Here is a 15467-nt window from a genome sequence, read left to right on the forward strand (position 1 = left end):
GCTTGTGTACATAACACCCCCACCTTCCCATTTTTATGGCAGAGTAACATCTCGCAGGGAACCTGAAAAAAAATACTTTAGAGGAAGAGTACTAGAAAGATTAGAACTTTCCCAAGAAATTTGTAATTTCTAGATTCCTTTTTTTTTCTCTTTTAGGTGGGCTTTTGTTTTGGAGAATGAAAAAGCAAATTTGTGGGCAAGAGGCTAAAGGTTTAAGAAATGTGTATATTTCTAGGGCAACTCCCAATAACGAATTTAGGGGAGACATATCTTTTGAAATCAGCTATGGATCATAGGACAATAGACTGAATTGGAAGGGACTTTTGTGCCTACTACGTCCAGTCCAGCAAATCTAAGCTCTCTTCATCTTATAGCTGATCATAAATTATAAAGCTAGAAGGAGCCTTAGATGTAATCATTTCCTTGTCTGTAAAATGGGCAAATTGAGACTTAGTGGTGAATGGCCCCATATAATACGACTAGTAAGCCAATATTCATTTGCTGAAGTCCCTCCAAGGTGCTAGAATAGACACTGGAAGGAGCTTAAAAAATAACAAGACTTATTCTTTGCCCTAAAAATAACTCAATCGAAGGAAGGGAAAGAATTGGGTCATAGGATCTAGAGCAAAAAAAGAGACTTTAGTAACCATCTCCTCTAACCCCCTCATTTTATATTTGAGCAAACTTAGACCCAGAGAAGGTAAATGACTTCCCTATGGTGACACAGTTAGTTGAGTCACAGAAGCAGGATTTTTAACTCTGTTTCTCTTATTCCTAAGTCAGTTATCTGTCCATTATACCATGCTGAATTTAGGGCATATAATTACTACCTATGAAGAAAATATTTCCTATTTTCATGATAACTCATTATGTCTATGGCATTATGGAATTGTTCTCATTCCCACAAAATGATCACCAACACCCTTGCATTATCGGGGGGAAATAGTTGAGTTACTGAAGCTGTGTAACTATTGTATCTGTAAGTTGTATTACCAATGAATAGTTTTTGTTCAGCTTTTACTTATGTGTCTTAATGCAGGGGAGAGAAAAGGAAAAAGAAGCAAGCTAGTTCAAAAGAAAATAACCTGAGAGCTAAGTGCAAAGAAGACTTACGACAAATAACCTAAGGCCAGCGGTAGAATTGCACTTTCCAAAGAAGCCCCACTGGGTGAAGCTCTAACTGTATTGCATTTTCAGTTTAGAGAAACAAACAGCAGGTTTATAAAGCTGGAGAAGTACAGTCATAAATAAGTAGCAGGGGAATGTTTCCAAAATAATGAAAATCCCTGACAACCCAATTTATTGGCCAGTGAATTAAGAGATGAATTTCAAATAACACTTGATCTTAGACACCATAACCCACAGAGAATAGGGACTCTTGTAAAATTTAAAAACAAACATATTACAGCACCTATAAATGTCTAACCACATACATATTTATACACCAACACCTATTTATAGAGATAATTGTGCTTACTTTAAAAGAGAAACATGTTATAGGGAATTTACTTTAAATTTTAGGCTTTCCACAAAGGTAATTTCCATTATAATTCATAGACTTACATTAATACTAAGGAAGTCACTTTTTTTCCCTCCTGTGGCCACAGATTTGTGTTAGTGACTAGAGCTGTAGTTTAGAATTGAAGACTGGCTCCAGGTGTAACTGTGCCACAGATACAGGAGATAACTTCTCTGTGCCCTGATAAAGGCCAGAATCTCACAAGAATATAAGTTCAGTTGAACCCAGGATTCCTTCTATGATAACGGCAGCTCACTTTTACATTTTGTCTTTCCCTGTTTGAATGTAAGCTATTTGAGAATAAGGAAGTAATAGTTCTTTTCTTGTATTTGTATACCGAGAACTTAGTCCAGTGCCTAACACAAACTAACTGCTCACATAATAATTACTCACCTATCTATCTATCTACCTATCTGTCTGTTCAACTGTCTCTCTACGTATCTATCATATATTTATCTCTATTCATCTATTTATCAACCTATCAATTTGTCAGCGTCATTTTGACAGTAGTCTGGGGAGTAAAAAGTTATACTCCATGATGTCAAAATTTAGTTATGTCCTCTCCTCCTCTAAACACCTCTAATCTCAATTAATAATATGTTGTGGAATTTTGGCCTTTAATTGAGGTCTCTTTTAGCTTTAGAACCATGATCCTTTTAAAACTTATTTTAACGTGGTTACTTTTAATGTAAATAGGTTTAAAAATGATTATATTAATTCAACTTGTAAACTTTGTCCTTTCCTTAATGTTTCAGGATGTCCCCTGCTATTACAGCATTTTGCTAGTAGGTAGATAAAATACATCTTCTCCCTATCCATACTTTTATTTATGCAGAATTGTTCTTCTTCCCTACTAGTTTTTTGTCCCAGCTAAAGAATGTTTTTTTAAATGATTCCTCACATAGAAGCCCTTCCATTCCCTTGATGTTTCCTTCTTCAAAAGTAAAGTAAGTAAAATTAATGTTGTAAGTCATAGCTTCTTGAGCTTGATAAGAATTAATAAGACTGTCCACACATTATTCACAAGTATACATGCTTAATCATTCTTTTTCATTTGAGTGCCTAAAAATCCCATGGTAAAGCCAAATGATGTGTTAAGCTATCAATCATATGGAAAATCTTTTGTTATAGTAAAGAATTGGAAACAAAGGAGGTGTCCATCAACTAGGGGAATGACTGAGCAAATTATGATATGTGAACCTAATAGAATATCATTAGGCCAAAAGAATGCACAAAATAAGCAAAGTTGGAGAACTTGTATTAAGTAATATGTAGTCAAATGAGAAGAACTAGAAGAAGAATTAATTAGATGACTACAATTCTCTAAAGGAAAATTACTGTCACTGATTTAAGAATTATGATAAATGCAACAATCAACTGGAATTTCAAAAGACCATGATGAATCAGGTCCCCCTCAGCTGGCAGAGAGGTGATGGACTATATGTGCAGAATAGACACCTTATCAAACGCAGCCAATGTTTGGGTTCATTTTTTTGACTCCACTTATTTGTTACAAGGGAGGGCTTTTAGTTTTTGTTATGGGAAAAGAGTAAAGTAGAGAGTGGGGAAGTACTGATGTTGATAAAAAAGAAGAAACAAAACAAAAGAATATCAATTTAACATTAAAAAATATAGACAAGAGAGAAGGAAAAACTTAGGAGGGAATAGAGAAATGCAGGACTGTTTGTTACTACCGTATTACATTTAATATACACTCAAGAAAATAAGCTATACATGTTCACAATTTCATATAAAATCTTCTTTCCTCTTCTTTGTATATTAAAAAAAGGGTTTGTTCATGTTTATTAAGCTCATAATAAAAAAAAATCTAAAAACAAGTTTCTCTCCTTACCAATGCCAAATCACATTCATTATTTTCCTTTTCAAAGTGAAAAGGCTTATGGCTCCATGATTCATTCCCTCTCTTCTCCATTTTTACATTCCCTTCTACTTCTGTAGACATCCTGTTTTCCCATACATATTGATGTTTCTTTGGGTCCCCTACGTTCCTTGGCACAGACTATGTCAAAACTTCTCCAGAAAACTTAGTATATTACCATGCTCCATTTGACTGCCTGGTAATTTGTAAGTTTGTTAACTTGAAAAAAGAAAAATCATAATGGAAGTTGTGGGAGTCAGTACTTTCTGATTTGATAAACAACAGAAGATCTTTTTAAAAAAATAGTTGTACTAGATTTTTTTTATACTTATCAATTAGAGAATGACTGCTGTCTCCTCTTAAATAGCTAAAGGCTGTTGTTTAAGCATAGTTCTTTTTTTTAATTCCAAAAGGAAATATATATTCACATCAGAGAAACACTTTAAGTATTTATGAATTGAGAAGAACATGCCAACTGCTGTATTCTTGCAAACCAAAAACTAATTAAAAATCTGGTATATGTTTCCCTAAGGCAAAGAATCATTATGGAATCACTGGTAAGCTTTGAGTATGTTTTCAAACTGTTTTTTAATACACAACTATATCTATTAATATGATCATTGCCCTAAATCCACATCTATTCTCACTATATGGCCTATTAAAAAACAAATTCAAAGCAACAAAAACAACAACAAGTTAGTCTCAACATTCTGATATCTAGGATGCTGTGGAAGACACTCTTCCAAGATGAAAAGGGAACAATATACAAGGTATTAAAGTAAGAGTTTCAGTTATAAATTATCTACACACTTTGGGTTAACTTTTGGGGAAAACTTTCAAAAGGAAGAAAGAAAGTGAGGAAAGGAGGCAGGGAATAGTGGAGGAAGCAAGGAAGGAAGGAATGTAAGGACTGAGGTTGAGAGGAAGGAAGAAAGAATAAAGGGAGGAAAGGAAGATGGAAACATTTATTTAGTGACTACTATTTGCCAAGCACTGCGCAAAACACTTTAGCTATACAAATATTATATCATTTTGATCCTCACGACAACCCTGGGCAGTATGTGTGAAGAATGCTACTGCCCCTGGCAAGACTTTTAGAAGGGAGATTGGTAGGGTCAAGAGAAAATAGTGAAAATAACCTGTTCCAAAAAATGATAGGGAAAAATATAGTAATCAGATATTTTCTTCAAAGAAAATGACAATTTCTTCTTAACTTTTTGCCTTAGTAATTATTATTTTTTTCTTAAGTTAGGAGATAATTAGTTGATATGGCTTACCAATTTCTGTAACTTCCAGTATTTGATTTAATTTTTTTTCGAGGCCCAATTCATTTTCCCATCAGTTTGTATTAATTAATCCCTATCAAAACCATTTAGCATTCTTGTTGATAAAAAGTATCTTTGTGTTCTATTAAAGGAAGGGTAAACATTCTATCCGCTGATCTTCTAATTTCTTTTACTTGCATTCTGCCCTTCACAGTCTTCTTTGGAAAAAAAAAAATCTTGAGCCCTATTTACGTGTTTTACTAAATTAAAAGAATAAAACTTTGATTTCACCTGTAAATATCACATAGGGATAATTTTAATTATTTCACTGATTACTTGATACCCTCTACCTGATTCTTGAGATCCAGCTTGGGACATGGACGGCCTCCATTGTAAGGTTTTTCTTTCAGCCATTTGGAACGGATTCTCACTCCAATCCCACAGGATGAACTGCAAGATCCCCAATTAGACCAATCACTTAATTTGCAATCAAATGGACAAGGAATGATGCATTCTTCTTCAATGTAACCTGAAAGGGGAAAAAAATTGGGAGAAGGAAAAAATAATATACAAAAATTTATTACATCACAGTTCATCAGAGGATTAGAGTATGGAGGGGAAGGGAAAAGGAAAGCAAAGGGAAGGTAACAAACATTTATTTAGCATCTACTATGTACCAGGTACTATGCTAAGCACTTTACAAATATTTTTTCATTTGATCCTCACAGGAATTCTGGGAGGTAGATGCTATTATTTTATAGTTAAGAAAACTAAGGGAAACAACAGAAAGATTATTCACCCAGTATCACATTGGTAGGAAGTGTTTGAGGTATGAAGTCACTTTTGAGCTTGAGGCCTTAGAGGACCTTACAGGACATGAATTAGAGCACCTAATTTTATAGATGAGGTACTGAGGCCCAGAAAGGCTAACTGATTTGCCCCAGGTCACACAGATTATAAGTAGCAGAGATGATGTTCCAGTCTTCTGACCCCAAATCTAGTGCTGTTTCTATTGTACCTATGGTTGGAATAGCTTAGACTAGAGAGACATTTGGCATTTTCATGAATATTGCTCGTATTTGCCAACAACATAAATTTAACCGGATGCAAAATTATCTCTATGTCTCTGACTAGATAAATAGGCATAGATAGAAAATACAATAAACAAATATGACTTTTGTCTGCATTCCAGTTGGCCCTTGTCAACTGGACTGTTGTTCTATTTTATACCACAGCCAATTCAGGGAACAAAAGGGGGGAGGTAGAGCAAAGAGATGACTGATGATAAACTTAGTGTCTGGAGAGAGAGCAAGAGAGAGAGATGAATAAAAGAACTGAAATAGACATGGGTTGGAGGATATTATGTGATCATAGGGTCATAGCTTTAGACCTAGAGAAGACCTTAGAGACTATCGAGCCCGTCCTCCTCATGTTAAAAGTGAGAAAACTGAAGCAGGGAGAAGTTAAGTGATATGTCCAGGGTCATGTAGCCAGTTAAGTGTTTAAGGTAGAATTTGATCTCAGGTGTACTCCAAGTACAATGCACTATGTAGTTTGCTAAGCTGTGTCTCAATCATCTTTCACAAAAGTTTGGGCCTTTTGCCCCCATAACAATAACAGCACACATTTACATGGCATTTTAAAGCTTGCAAAACATTTTCCTCCCACAACCCTAAGAGATGTACAATGTAAACATTATCCACTCCATTTTACAGATTTAGAAACTAGGGCTCAAACAGGTGGAGTGACCTGGAAATGGACATGACATTAGGATGTATATGAGCCTGGATTTCTATGTGTGTGTTCTGACTCAAAGTCCAATGATATTTCTACTTCCTTTTATATTTTTTCAAGTTTTGCCTGAGGCAGTGGGGCTTAGCAGTAACATGGAATATTTATTGAGTTACTAAAGTTTATATCACTATTGTTTAGAATAAAATTTACTTTTTCAATTTCATGGTAAAACCAGAGGATTAGAAAGAGATCAGTTTGATGGCTGCTGTGAAAAGATATCAGAAAGCTGCTAATAGGAGAGGAAGAGGAGAAAGAATGAGGATTCATGGAGAAATCCATATCTTTATGCAATAACTATCCATTTTATAGAACATTAGAATTGTAAAAGATTTCAGATGTAAGATTTAGTTAAATTCCCCATAGTATTTTGGCCATGGAACACCTCAGGACATGAAAGGAATAAACAGAACCCAAAGTTACTGTTTGGCAGTGAAAGTATGGAATAGGGTATATCTGTGGAGATTTTGGAATTCCATCAGGATAAAAGGAATTTGGAGAAACCCAACAGTGCAATGGATCTCTATTTCATACCTGCCCACCCCTAAGTTGACATATACAAGTATTTCTGACACCTTCATTTCATTTTTAATATTTAGAGGGGAAAGAATCACTACCATTACAGTAGTTCTTGGAATTCTTATATTTTCATCATATATAGTAGCATTGCTCCAAAGAACATAGATTGAAAAACAATGTTCTAATCCAGCCCCTTGATTTGTACAGATGAAGAAAAATTTGTACACATAGGAAAAAGTGATTTGCCTAAATTCATACAAAGTAGTGATATTGGTATACTTGAACCCAGGGCTTTGGATTCCCATTTTCGTAGCCTTTCTTGTATACCATCCTTTAAAGAGTATATCTCACACATGAGCCAGCTGCCCTATTTATTAATCATTGAAAATCCCCATGATGCTACAAACAGTTAAAGAAGAAAAAGAAGACAAAAAGATTTTTTGAAAAGGCATGTCAACTAATTTTTCAGTGAAATAGGATATTGTTTATACCCAGATGTGATTTTTCTACTACTTAGTATCTCATTATATTCAAATTAGTGTCAAAATCATCCAGTAGCTTTCTTTATTGAAAACAAAATTTGCAAAAATAGGGCAAAAAGTGTACCTTTATGATATTTATGCTTTAATTCTCCACATTTAAAAATAAAACACTCACACTCCTCAAATCATTTTAAATTTTAAAAAAAGGTATTTGTTTTTCCTTAACACCTATATCAAATCCAACAAATATTATTTTTTGCTACTGAAAGGTAAGTTCTTATGTTATGTTTGGAACTATATGCAGGGCAAGAAAAATGACTGTGGTCCAGTATTTTCAATCATAAGCACATGCCAGATCTGTTGAACATGCCTACTTTCCTTTCCTTATTTCTCTGAATGGAGGATGACATGTTTAGTTGACATGAGATATAAATAATAAAACTACTACTAATTCTCAATATAATTCTATAGAGTACAAAAAGTGAATTGTATACTAAATTTTCTAACTTTTTATAAATACTACTTACATACATTTGAAAAATTGGGTACTTAAGTACACATAATTTAAAATTTCGTTTAGGCCAGAACTGTTGACCAGATCATACAAGAAGGTACATAATGATACAAGAGTTCAGGTCACCTAAAAGCTTTGTTAAATCCCATTTTTCCCATCTGTTACGAGACAAAAAATATAGATATATAAATAAATAAAATAAAATGTAGATAATGTAAAACCTAGACAATTGATTATGTAATTCGTGCATTTTTGTCATTGAAATATAAATCACCATCCTTTATAGAGACTATGCATCTGGAAATGTCAAAGAAAAGCAATGCTGAGTGGTAAGAAGACTGCAGACCTTATTTTTCAAAATCTTCCTTGTAATTGAGACATGATTCTGGACTCATTCTCTAATGGTTATATGAATTGTTTTATTAGGAGCAATGCTTCAAAGAGGTTAAGATCACTTCATCATGCCATGGCATTAACATTTTCTAAATATTCCTTTAACAAGAAAATTAATTAAATAACTTCATCTCTCTAGGTCTCTGTTTCTTCAAGTGTAATATGAAAGGATATGTAGTATCAGGAAATAATAATCTCTAAATAATCTCTAATATCTCTTTCTAGCATTAAATCCTATAAACCTATTACCCTATCTCATAGAAAACAGTCAGAAAGATGTAGAAAGTCTTCTGAAATGAAAGAAACAAGAAACAGATTCCTGGCATACTAGACTTGGAGTCAGGAGGACTAGAATTCTCTTCTTGCCTCTGATACTTAAAACTCTATGACCGAGGGCAAGTCACAACCTCTACAAGCCTTAGTTTTCTCTGTGGTATCTACTTGAGACAGTTGTTATGAGGCTAAAATGCCCAATGGTGTGAATTTAATTAAATTCCATTCAACAACTCCTTATTAAGTACATATATATGCAAGGCACTGTGCTTGATGGGGATAGAGGGACAAAAATGAAATAGTCCTTGGGACTGTGGAGTTTATAATTTACCGGGGACTGGTGATAAATATGAACTTTAAATCGTTTGATGCTATTTTTTAATGTAATTATTGTCTGATGTCATGGTTATAGTTTGATGTCATACTAAAATGATAGGACTCCAATATGGAGTCACTGAAGCTCAGTGTTCCTAGTGCCCATAGAAGCATAAAAGCAAACCAGTTGATACTTTTCCATTACTAACTCTGTATGAGGTAGATGAGGCTTGTACCTTTTTGATTGGACAAACTCTTGACCAGCTGCAGTAGCCTTGATTCATTTTCCTTCTGCTGCCTAAATTATATCCTCCCACCCATTTGTTGTGCCAGTAAAGAAGCCCCCTTATCTGAATTTCACCCAAGCCCAGCTAGTGACAGTTAAAAATCACACAGACTTAGTTACCACATTTGGTTCTGATTTAGAACGTCCCCTCCTCCATCTAGCAACAATTACCAATTTTCACACAAGTAAATTCTTATGGTGTACAGTTCTTGTCACTTGAACCCCAAATTTGACCATGTTCCTTACCCAACACATCTTTACCCTCCCCCCGCCAGTCTCAAGGTTGAGGTGAGCTCCTTGCATATGGAGACAAACCTCTGTCTATAGTGTGTATACATATGCTCTGTTTTGCTGTTTGACGCATCACACGACAATAAAACTAGTAATTGTATCATCTCCCTGAATATCAATTTTCTGTCAATTCTTGAACTCAAGTAATTGCTTTAACCCAAGCCATGAGGTCAAATAAACCAAGGCATAGGACTATTATCATTTACACTTTTTTTTTTACTTTACAATTCAACAAGCAGTCATTAAGTATTTGTGTTCCTTACTTTCTCTTTAAAAACATCTTTTGTTTTTACATCAACTTCATTTCCAAAATATATATAATAATGTAATTATCATAATAATATTAAATATATTTTCCTTTCCCTTCAGCTCCCAGAGGGCCATCTCTTATAACAAAGAATAAAAGCAGATTTTTTTAAAAAAGCAGGTCAAGGCAACTAGCAATACTTTAGCCAAGGCTGGCATTGTATTCTATTTTCCACACCAATAGTCCCCTGCCTCTGCAAAGAAGAGTTGCATTTTCGTTATCTATTCTGCAGTGCCAAGCTTGGTTATTCTAATTCCACAGCATTCAATTTTGATTGTTTTGTTGCTGTTCTTCCCAATTACACTGTTGTAGTCATTACGCATATTATTTTCCTGGTTCTGCTTGCTTTACTTTGCATAAGTTCATGTAAGTATTTTCCCATGCCTGTATTTATCATTTCATGGCTTCTTAAAATGAAGTAATATCCCATTACATTCTTATGCCACCATTTAGCTATTCTCTCAGTCAATGAGGATCTACTTGGCTTTCAATTCTTTTTGAAACCATGAAAAATACCTCCAATAAATATTTTGGTGTATAAGGGAACCTTTCTTTGTATTATCAGTCTCCTTGGAATACATACTTAGGAATTGAATCTTTGGTTCAAAGAGTTGGGACATTTTAATCATTTTTTCCTAGCACAATTCCAAAGTAGCTTTATAGAATGGTTGGACCAATTTACAGCTCAACAAATAGTATGTAGATATGCCCATCTTTCTACCACCCCTGCTCCTTTTATCATCTTTACCAATTTCCTGTGTGTGAGATGTATGTGTCTGTGTGTGTGTGTGTGTGTGTGTGTGTGTGAGAGAGAGAGAGAGAGAGAGAGAGAGAGAGAGAGAGAGAGAGAGAGAGAGAGAGATGAAACCTCAGACATGTTTTGATTTACATTTGTCTGATTAGTAGTGATTTGGAACAATTATTTTTTGATTGTTGGAGCTTCAAATTCTTTTTATAAGTGTTTTTTTTGGGAGGTCTCTAACTTTCAAGAAGCTTACAGGCCACAGTAGTTGGTCCACAATAGGCCCATAGAAACTTGATGAAGAGAGGATTGAAACCAGTTAGGGGCAGTCAGCCACCATGATCTTCATGAGCTGCTAGAACATGCAAAGAGAAGCAATGACTAAGAAACTCCTGAAGCTGCAGGATATAATCAATATTGTTTTTGTTTTTATAATAAAGGGCTTTTATAGTGGAGCAGCCACCATTGGTCTAGTACAGGCTTGCAGGCCACAGAACTCAGTCTACAACATGCCAGTGGAAGCTTGGCCAGGATAAGACATTAGAACTGAAACAAGATAGGGGCAGCCAGACACTATGATCTTCATGAGCTGCTAGAACATTCAGGACAAAGCAGAGATTAAGAAAGTTCTGGAGCCGCAGTATTTTATCCAATCTGAACTCTTGATAATAAAAGTACATTGTAATTGAGCAATCCCCATTGGCTTAGGTAACAAGGAGATCCATGTTGGGAAAAATATCAGATTCCACCTACTACCTCTACATACTGAGGCAGGTGCTGAGCAAGACAATAGCTAAGAAGAGGCAGTAAATGAAATGGATGATGTGATAGAGCACATCTTGCAAAAACAAAACAACCCAAAAAACCACTAGTTATATTTTGATAAAGGCATAGATGGTTATTAAATGTACAGAGGACACAAAACAGGGAATGCTAGATACATTAGATAAAAGAGTCAGAACCAAAAAGATTTTGGATTGGCTCAAACATTAGATAGAATCTAATAATGTGAAACTCAAAAGGCATAAATGCAAAGGCTTGAACGTAGGTTCAAAAATTTTGAGTCAGCAAAATATAATCTGACTTCAATTTAACATGTTGTGTCTTCCTTTTTCTCAGCCAAATAGCATGAAAAAATATACTCATCTCTATTTCTTCTCCTCTCCTTTTTTCCTCAACCCCTTGAAAACTGGCAATTGATTGTGTCACTCAACTGAAAATGAAACTAGTATAAAATGTAAACTTTCGTTTAGCTTTTAATCTCCTATTCAACTTGGCTCCAACTTATCTTTCTTCCCTCATTAGATATTTAACCCCTTTTCACCCTCATAGCCAAAGTGTCCTTCTCCTGTGTTCACATGGGAACTATTTTATCTGCCACATACCTTTGCACATGATGTCTTACATGCCTGGATATGCCCTCCTACTTTCAATTAATTGAGTCTCTTTATTTATTATGCACATCAAGCACCATCTTCTACATGAAGTCTTTCCTTATATCCCCAACTACTACTATTACCCTATGATAACAATAATAATAACGCCAACTCTGCCATGTAGCTGCCAACAACTAAGATTGATAATAGTGCTTCATGGTTTGGGAAGCACTTTACATACATTTTCTCATTTAACCTTCACAATAGTCTTGTGAAGTAAGTGTTATTATTATCCCCATTTTCATTTAAAGAAACTGAGGTTGAGAAAGGTGAAGGTACTTATCTATGGGCACTTAGCCAGTTAGATGATGAGGTGGGGATTCAAAATCAAGTCTCCTATTTAATGGTCCTTCAGCCCATGCCATTTGAAGATTAATTGATGGAATTAGGAAGGGTGATATGATAGCTGTCTTCAGATATCTGTCTGTAGGAATGTCTTGTGGAAGAAGTATTAGATTTATTCTGTCTGACCCTAAAGTACAGAAATAGTAGAATGGATGGAATTTACAGAAACAAATTAAGGCTCATATCAGAAAGAAAAAGTGCTAATAATCAGAGCTATACAAAAGCAGAATAATTTACCCCCAATGGTATTGAGTTCTCCCTTAATGAAGGGCATCAAGTAAAGATAGGCTGACCACTCCTCAGACATGATGTAGTAGAGAATCATTTTCAGCTATGGTTGGTACTAGATGGGCACTCCACTTTGCATCTGCTTTTCTGTCTGAATTCAACTCCATGGAACATAGTACCCCCTAATATCCTCTTGCTACCTGCCTCCCTACCTCTTTTCATGTGTTGTTTCTTAAGCTACTTGAGGGCATCTTTTTATTAATTATATCCTCAGTGCTTAGCACAGTGCCTGGCACATAGTAGGTATATAATGAGTGTTGACCAAATTGGATTGGAAGGACACTAAGGACCTTTTCAAATCTGAAACTTTGATTCTGTGATAGAAATGTCAGCTATTATATTTTTATTTGTTCTTCAAAATTGCTCATCAAAGAATTCAATAGACTTTCATATTCTTGTATGTCTTTGTAAGTCCCATCTCTGTTTGAAGTAGATGCCCTCATAATTGAATTGAATTTTCAAATATTTTCATCTATACTTTCGTATTGCAGGATTTTAATTAGTAAACTCCTAGCAATTATGTTGCAGTTCTCCCGTAATCCACAATGAGAAGAAAACCCAGAGGAACTTCATAAAAGCCAAGGTCATAAATGCAAAGAGAATACAATAATTTTGAAATTCAATAGGAATGAGTAACAGCAACATTCATTTTGCTAGAAATGTATTTTATACACTACAGCATTACCCCCGAAGGAAACACCAGAGAGGAAAACAATTCATAATCACATATTTTTATAGTTAACTCCTAATTGAAAGGATCAGTTCTATCCACATACTTAACATTTACAATTTTTGATGACTGAATATCATTAAACGTGAGATTTTCTTGTTCCCCAGACTTGCGATTACATCAGTGTAGGAAACTCTGTCAGGAAACTCCTTCTGCTAACATAAATTCATATTTGTCCTCCAATTTACAATCTTAGGGTGTTGCCTGGTCCATTGAAAGACTAAGTGACTTGCTCAGAGTCACACAGTCAGCATGTATCAGAAGCAGGAATTCCTGACTTTTAGGCCTGCTCTCAAACTACTATGGCACAGGACCTTTTACTTGACTTGCATTTGATTAACATTTATTAAGCATCTATAGTATAAGAGAGAGGGCAGCTAGGCAGCACAGTGGATAGAGTGCCACATCCAGAGTCAGGAAGACTCATCTTCATGAGTTCAAATCTGGCTTAAGACACTAACTGTATGACTATGGGCAAGTCACTTAACTCTGTTTGCCTCAGTTTCCTCATCTATAAAATGAGCTGGAAAAGGAAATGTCAAACCGCTTTAGTATCTTCACCAAGAAAATCCCAAATGGAGTCACAAGGAGTGGGATACAACTGAAACAAGTGAACAACAGCAGTAAGAACAGTGACAACATACACAAGGTATTATTCCAAATGCTTGGGAGAGAAAAAGATCTAAAACACAAACCCTTCTAAAGGATTTCACAATTTAATGGTATAGGAGAAGGCTAGAAGTACCAGATTACTCTTAACCGAAGGGATCAGGGAAGGATACTTAAAAGATATGGGAAGAGAAAGTACCTTGGAGATGGGGACGTAGGGTAACAGAACTATATAGGAGCAAAGGCAAGTTAAGTGAGAAAGAATAAGAATAGAAGTGGAATCAACCTGCCATATAAAACTTCTTATTCCTGAGCATGAAGACCTCACTACAGCGTTGCAGTATCACCTGTATAGTTTTTACTATAGTATAGCTAATCTCAGCAGAATAAGATTACTCTGGCAACCTTTACAAACACAACACTGGATGCTATAAGGAAATCACTTTACTATTTAGCTAAAGATTTCAAAATGTGGATTAATCATGTCATTTGACATTGGTATCTTTTTCATCCAATCCTATCCAATTCAATTTTTGTCATTTGCAAAAATGATGATGTTGGACTAGATCACTCTAAGTTCCCTTCTTGCTCTAATTCTATGACCCTAAGATCCAATCCAATCCAATAAGCATTAATTAAGTACAAGATATGCAAAATATACTGTGCTAGGCACTGGGGATACCAAGATATTGAAAGATAGCACCAGCCCTCGAGACGTTGATGTCCTTCTTAGGGGTTAAAATATGCTATCACAGAAGCATATACAGTATAATTGCATCATCTGTTTTGCCCCTCCTCTATATCATGGAGATAATAACTATATTACCTACCTCATACAGTTATGTTGTGAGGCTCAAGTGAGATGGTGTATGTCAAATACTTTGAAAACCTTAGTGAGAATTTACAGTTAAGAGGGGGACATGAAAGTTTGTAGAAGAGCTCAGCTGTCACCTCCCCCCACCCAACCTTAATAAATGTCTGAAAATAGCTCCAAATAGAGCAACAAAAAGGAAAACTTAAAGGAAATGTGAGGAAAATCCTCTATCCATGTCCCAATATGTTCCATTAGTTAAAAAAAAAACAATCTCAGATAAATAGAACTTGAACCAACTGGTGATTTGGACAAAGGTGCTGCAGAAGGACGAAAACCATCATGAGTTCTAGTATTCCATGTCAGAAGCCAGATCCAAGTGCTGACTTATTAGAACAGGAGCAATGATAGAAATAGCCCCTATACATCACTGTGCAGGAAGACATGGCCCAACTGTGTACTGCTCAAAGCACTTGGAGCCACAGCAGGAGACAGGGCTAATTCAGTATCTGGAAAAAAATATGGTGATAAGGGTGGGGGAGGGGCAGTAGGAAGCCTGTGATTACTACCAGCCCCAACATTCTACTAGGTTCCTTCAGATCAACAGCAAGGCCTAGAATCAATTCCCAACTGGCGATTATGTAAGGAGAACGACGCTGAGGCAGAAGCTAG

General features: G+C 35.4%; 1 protein-coding gene across 1 annotated transcript in view; it reads right to left on the minus strand.

The window, feature by feature from the left end:
* THSD7B (thrombospondin type 1 domain containing 7B) overlaps positions 1-15467 on the minus strand; it is a 1008764-nt gene that overhangs the window by 299496 nt on the left and 693801 nt on the right. Inside the window, exon 14 of the mRNA XM_036746882.1 lies at positions 5014-5192. Coding sequence (XP_036602777.1) covers positions 5014-5192 — 179 coding nt within the window. The remainder of the gene's footprint in view (positions 1-5013; positions 5193-15467) is intronic.

Source organism: Trichosurus vulpecula, chromosome 2 (genome assembly GCF_011100635.1).
Source record: "Trichosurus vulpecula isolate mTriVul1 chromosome 2, mTriVul1.pri, whole genome shotgun sequence".
Taxonomy (NCBI): domain Eukaryota; kingdom Metazoa; phylum Chordata; class Mammalia; order Diprotodontia; family Phalangeridae; genus Trichosurus; species Trichosurus vulpecula.